At 39.4% G+C, this 6,554-nt stretch overlaps 1 protein-coding gene across 1 annotated transcript; it reads left to right on the top strand.

Moving 5' to 3' along the window:
- Window positions 1-13: 13 nt before the first annotated feature.
- Window positions 14-4,296, top strand: mkrn2os.2 (MKRN2 opposite strand, tandem duplicate 2). Its single transcript, XM_079597486.1, has 4 exons — window positions 14-460; window positions 524-573; window positions 1,831-1,999; window positions 3,717-4,296. Exons 1-4 carry the CDS (start codon window positions 138-140, stop codon window positions 3,967-3,969), a joined length of 795 nt encoding a protein of 264 aa, XP_079453612.1. The 5' UTR covers window positions 14-137; the 3' UTR covers window positions 3,970-4,296.
- Window positions 4,297-6,554: the final 2,258 nt, after the last annotated feature.

The raw sequence follows: 6,554 nt of genomic DNA on the forward strand, positions 1-6,554 counted from the left end.
GTGTGTGTGTGTGTGTAGATCTGTGTATCGTCAGTCTTTGACAGAAGGCAGATGGAGGAACTGAAGCCTGTCGTCACTCGAGCTGATGAACATTAATGAAGTTGCCATGAAACCGACACCGCAGTTCCTCAGGATTAATGGCGTCAGCGGCAACCGGATCCGCGTCGACGTCACACACACACACACACACACACACACACACTCTGTCTGTTCACTCAGAGTCGGGTCTCACACAGAGTCGGTCCGTGTTCTTCCCGATGGACACGAGTGTGATCAAACTCAGCCACTGTGAGAAGGACATCTTCTGCTTCTTCGTCCCGGATCAGTGTCCCGAGTGCGGGATGAGCTTCAGCGGGAAGAGGCTCGAGGAGGCGCCGGTCAGCGTCCCCAACCCCTTCTCCAACGGACACAAGGTCCCGTGCGCGTTCCTCGTGGCACCAGCAGAACACACCGTGCTCAGGTACGGCTGTCCTCACACAGATTCACGGAACACGTTCTCGGACTGACGCTGTGCTTTTTGCAGGGACTTTGACGGCCAGTCTGATCTACACACGGGAATCACGAACACTAATGGTACGTGATGTCAAGAAAGTGCTACTGTATATAAAGAAATGTACAGAAATGTGTATTTGCTAGTGTATGTAGTTTTAGTTTTGATATAATCAGGGTGAAAACTACAATCATAAAAAAGTACACTTTTTTAAAACTCAAAATAAAATTTATATTTTAATTTCAATATTTCTAATTTAGTTTAGGTTAAAGTACAAACATTTGAAATGAAATTAAAATGTACCATTTAATAAAAACTGATTCAAAATAATAATAAAAGCCATAATAGCATATCAATGATACTTATAAAACTGCTTATAATGTGAATGTTAAATGGCACTAACTACAACTAACTATATTAATGACATTCAGTAAATTGCATGTGAGCAGCTGAAGACAAAAAAAGGAAATTATTATTAAAAAAATATATATTTTATAATGCAATAATACATATTGTGCTGTAAAATTAAAAGGATTATAATATATTACAATACAATATGTTTTAACTAAAAATATTAATAGAATTGTTAGTATTAATCACTATTATAATTTTATTTTAAAGAACGTTTAATAGTTAAAGTAGTAAAAGTACAAAATTACAACATTGAGCTTTATTAATTTTTAACTCCTCTTTGTCGACAACAACAGATTCATAACTGACTCTCAGTTTGAGAAGATGATTGACACACGTTGTGTTTCCGAATGTAAAAGATATTCTAGAGGATCTATTAACTGTGGATCTAATAACAGGGCAGAAAATATGGAAACCCATATAAAATACAGGGGGGAACTAAAATCATATCCCTGGATTAATAAAGTAACAGAATCTGATCTGCAGATTTATAATCTGATCTCATGGGAAAACGTTACGCAACTATTTCACGAGATGGTGATTTTCATGAAATCATGTATGATGTGAATCTTACAAAAACTCAGATATTTGAAAAACGGTAAGAAAGAGATTCAGACGAATAATTCACCAAAATGTAAAATAGTTATGAATTGCAATGAGATTGTGTTGGAATTATATGTAAATGAATGTGCTTTTTAAATAAGTCGAAGCTTGTTGTGGTTGTAAAAGTGTTCATCACTTCAGTGAGTTCTTGTTTCTGCCTTATATTATTACATTGTTTAAATTAACACATTATTTTGTGCATTTCTGGAATACATAACTCAGATAACTGATGATTGTAAACTGTAATGTGGACATTTTCTGTGAAGCTGCTTTAAAACAATGTGTATTGTGAAAAGCGCTGTATAAATGTGAGTTGGTGGATCCAGGAATCGTCTACAACTACACGAGGGCCGGCGTCCAGCGGGAGGCGGAGGGATGGGAGCGCTGTGTGTGTGTGCCGCTGGTGCAGCCCGACATGTTCAGTCTCATAAACCAGTGGGACCAGTACCTGGAGAAGTTCTCCTCCCATCAGATGTGGGACCCGCTGTGCCACAGGTCACACACACTCACACACACACACACACACACACACGATTGACTCCCTGTTCCAATGCATTGATGAAGTAAACAGTTGGATGTGCCAAAACTTTCTTCAGTTAAACAAAGACAAAACTGAAGTCATTGTGTTTGGAAACAAAGATGAAGTTCTCAAGGTGAACGCATACCTCCACTCCAGAGGTCAAACAACTAAAAATCAGGTCAGGACTCTTGGTGTGTCTCTAGAGTCAGACCTTAGCTTCAGTCGTCATGTCAAAGCAATAACTAAATCAGCGTACTATCATCTGAAGAATATTGCAGGAATTACATCACACCAGTCCTCAGGTCTTTACACTGGCTCCCAGTCACATGTAGGATTGATTTTAAAGTATTATTACTGGTATATAAATCATTTAATGGCCTAGGACCTCAATACACTGCAGATATGCTCACTGAATATAAACCCAACAGATCACTGAGATCATTAGGATCACATCAGCTGGAAATACCAAGAGTTCACTCAAAGCAAGGAGAGTCCGCTTTAGCTACTGTGCTGGATCCAGAACCAGAAACAGAAGAGATCAGGTGTTCCTGCTGTTCACATTCACATCCAGACTCAAAACACTTCTGTGTAGCTTTGCATTTACTGAGTGAGCTGTGCCACTGTCCGACTGTTCATACTGTATTTTATTTAATTTTTTATTCTAAACTGTTTTAATTATTCTCATTCCTTTTGATTATTTTAATTCCTTCTATGTAAAGCACTTTGAATTACCACTGTGTATGAAATGTGCTATATAAATAAACTTGCCTTATACTTTTCATTTTAATATGCAATTTGTAGTCATTTTTTACTTTTAAATTACTAGATTTGATCAATAAATAAACAGTAATTTAAGCACATTCCTGTGCACAAGATGTCCACGTCTTTCTCTCTCCAGTGGAACAGAAATGCAGGTGTGTGAGGAACACACTCCAGATGTTCTCCATATAGTGTCTTCAATGGTCCAGCGGGTCGAAGGTCCAGATGTGAGTTTCAGCTTCAAAGTCTCTCACGATCCAGCCGAGGAATAAGAGTCTCATCTAGACACACCAGCGGCCATTTTAGAACAAAATACACATTTATATACTTTGAACCACTAATGCCGTCGTGTGCCGTCTCTGAGATGCGCCACACATTACATCACGCCGGAAAGGTCACGCGTGCCGTTGTGAAACAGGATATGCACACGTAAGGACCATTTAACAATAAACTGACACAAATACATGTAAATGTTTCATTCAACACACAGTAACTTTGAACGGTTCCCCTTCTCCACACTTGTAAACACTGGGTCGGTTCTCCGACTACGGCACGCGTGACCTTTCCGACGTGATGATGTAATGTGTGGCACATCTCAGAGACGGCACACGACGGCATTAGTGGTTAAAACAAAGTATATAATTGTTGTTCTAAAATGTCCGCTGGTGTGTCTAGATGAGACTCTTGTTCCTCGGCTGGATCGTGACTTTGAAGCTGAAACTCACATCTGGACCTTCGACCCGCTGGACCATTGAAGACACTATATGGAGAACATCTGGAGTGTGTTCCTCACACACCTGCATTTCTGTTCCACTGGAGAGAGAAAGACGTGAACATCGTGGATGACGTGGCAGTGAGTTTTCAGGAATTATAACTGAAGTGAACGACTCTAAGTGTGTGGTGTTCATCAGCCGGCTCTGGGTTGTGTTCCAGCTTTGACGAGGAGACGCACAACTGCTACAGCTTCACACTCACGTTCATCAACTGTGTTCTGGCGGCGCAGAGCAAGCCGGGCCTGAGCAAAGACCGCTTCACACACACCTTCGTTCTGCCCCGGATCAGAAGAGCCTCCAAGTACATGATGTTGTGCCGCGAGATCTCCCAGAATCACTTCCACATCGTCGACAGCCCGAAGAGAAGCTCGCAGGAGAGTCCGAGCGAGGACGAGGACAGCAAGGCCTTCTGAGCCCGCAGATCATATCTCATCACTCATGTATCTTGTATCAAGGTGGAACTGGACTGAATGATGCGTACATGTGCCTATTAATCTAAAGTGTGATGTATGACACTTCTGTACAGCTTCTCAAAGTCAGACATATTTGGCTTCCAGAAAACACTTTACGGTTTAGATTCTTGAGTCGAACCGACAGAATGAATGTGACACTGAGAACGACGACTGTCAATGTTTTTATCGTTCATCAGCTGGAAAAAATCATTCTGAATGCGTTTACAACCTATGTGTCGTTATCCGTATATCTGTAATGCGGAATCTGAATTAAAAAACAAATTACGTTAGACCAACCCGAGAAGGGTCACATCTAGGGATTTTCTGGGAATTTTCAAAGATGGAAAATTTCCATGGGAATAAACGGGAATTAATGGGAATAAACTGGGAATTAATGGGAATAAACTGGGAATTTTCAAAGTTGAGGGTTGGCTCTTCATAGGGAACTTAAATATAGTTAACTTTCCATGGGAATTAACGGGAATCAACTGGGAATTTTCAAAGATGGAAACTTTCCATGGGAATTAACAGGAATTAATGGGAATTTAAGGGAATTTTCAAAGTTGAGGGTTGGCTCTTCATAGGGAACTTAAATATAGTTAACTTTCCATGGGAATTAACGGGAATCAACTGGGAATTTTCAAAGATGGAAACTTTCCATGGGAATTAACAGGAATTAATGGGAATTTAAGGGAATTTTCAAAGTTGAGGGTTGGCTCTTCATAGGGAACTTAAATATAGTTAACTTTCCATGGGAATTAACAGGAATTTATGGGAATTAACAGGAATTTATGGGAATAAACTGGGAATTTTCAAAGTTGAGGGTTGGCTCTTCATAAAGAACTTAAATATAGTTGAGGAAAGTATATTTTAGCATAATCTTGAATAAAACAAACAGATGCCATTCAAATACACTTGAATATCCATGCCATTCCTCAATCACATGCACATAGCACACTGCTTACTAGCACAAGACTATTGCAGGCACACATTTGAGCCGGTGGAACAAACAAAGTGAAGTAAGTTTTCTTACTTAAAGAAGAATATTATATATATATAAAATAATAATAATATATTAATATTATGGGGAAATATATTTATTAAATGTTTAAATTGCAAATATCACATACAAATGTATTCATCTGTAGATAGCGAGCTGATAAGTTAGATGCTAAATAAGCTAGCATAACTTTATTGAGCACATAAGGCAGATGCTAGCGACCTCATGTGGCTGTTCTTCTCTGCCTCCTGCAATATGTTTTGAAGATCATTCCAGTTGTTTAGCTAGCCTTACTATTTATATATCTGTTCATGCCATTGCATTAGTATTCTTACAAGCTCTTGCCTTATTTTACAGAAAAATGCCACGTTATTTCCAAAATTCCCCAGCTTAACTTCCCATGGAAACTTTCCGCCCCTTTGCAACCCTCGTCACATCACACTGTTGTCCTGTTATTAGTGGAACTGCTTCTATTGCTCTTCTCATCTGTACGTCACTTTGGATAAAAGCGTCTGCTAAATGAATTTAGACTGAGTTTTGAAACGATAAGTTGATCAGTATCGTCGTTGGTGTGAATGGGTCTTTCGTCCAGAATTGTAGTTCTGTTCACATTCATGCAAACATTTGAGCTGCTCTTCCGCTGTCAGGCCCAATAACCATTCTCACTGCGGATACTAGGGCTGTTGAATGCTTGAATATGATTGGTTAACAGACATTCTAAGCTTTGCCGTTATTTTCAGGGAAACGCGCGGCTAAAGTAGTTCCAGGCAGTTTACACCGCATCAGTTCCATATCACTGCGCCACATGGCTTCAGTTATTTATATACAGAACTCACAACGACACACCAAACAAAGAAATATGCCCTGGACCACATTTTCTTTACATTGAGATATACACATAATCTGAAAGCTGAATAAATAATCTCTCCACTGATGTGTGGTTTGTTAGGATAGGACAATATTTGGTCGAGACACAACTATTGAAAATCTGGAATCTGAGGAGCAAAAAAATGTAAACATTGAGAAAATCTCCTTTAAAGTTGTGCATTTATGTTCACGATTGTGCTGCATCCACTCACAGAAATACATGTTTTATATATAACGGTAGGACATTTACTAAATATCTTCATGGAACATAATCTTAACTTAATATCCTAATGATTTTTGGCATAAAAGAGAAATGGATAATTTTGACCCGTACTCTGTATAGTTGTTATTGCCACAGACTTGTCAGCGCTGCTCTGACGATTTCATCAGTAATAGTGTAACGACCTAAAAGCTCCACGACGCTTCGCTCTGGCGATGTACTACCGGCGCTGTTCTGGAAGCAGATAACCGTACAGTGTCACTCTCACTGTCGAGACACGAGCTGCGCTTCCATTACAGACTGCTAAACTTTTGCAATATTTTCTATATTTTCTACATGTCGATAAAAACCTATTGCAGAATGACGGCGTTCCATTAACCGATGTCATGCGACTAAACTATTTTTTTCCTCTCGCTATAAATCATTCCAACGGATGTCGCTAGGTTTACATATATCCCA

Source organism: Phoxinus phoxinus, assembly GCF_949152265.1.
Source record: "Phoxinus phoxinus genome assembly, chromosome: 22".
NCBI classification, from domain to species: domain Eukaryota; kingdom Metazoa; phylum Chordata; class Actinopteri; order Cypriniformes; family Leuciscidae; genus Phoxinus; species Phoxinus phoxinus.

Bases quoted from the DNA above. Each gene is read 5' to 3' on its own strand.
- mkrn2os.2 (XM_079597486.1), top strand. From the start codon at position 138: ATGGCGTCAGCGGCAACCGGATCCGCGTCGACGTCACACACACACACA. The intron at 461-523 runs GTACGGCTGTCC...TGCTTTTTGCAG, and splicing joins GCAGAACACACCGTGCTCAG to GGACTTTGACGGCCAGTCTG. The intron at 574-1,830 runs GTACGTGATGTC...TGGTGGATCCAG, and splicing joins GGGAATCACGAACACTAATG to GAATCGTCTACAACTACACG.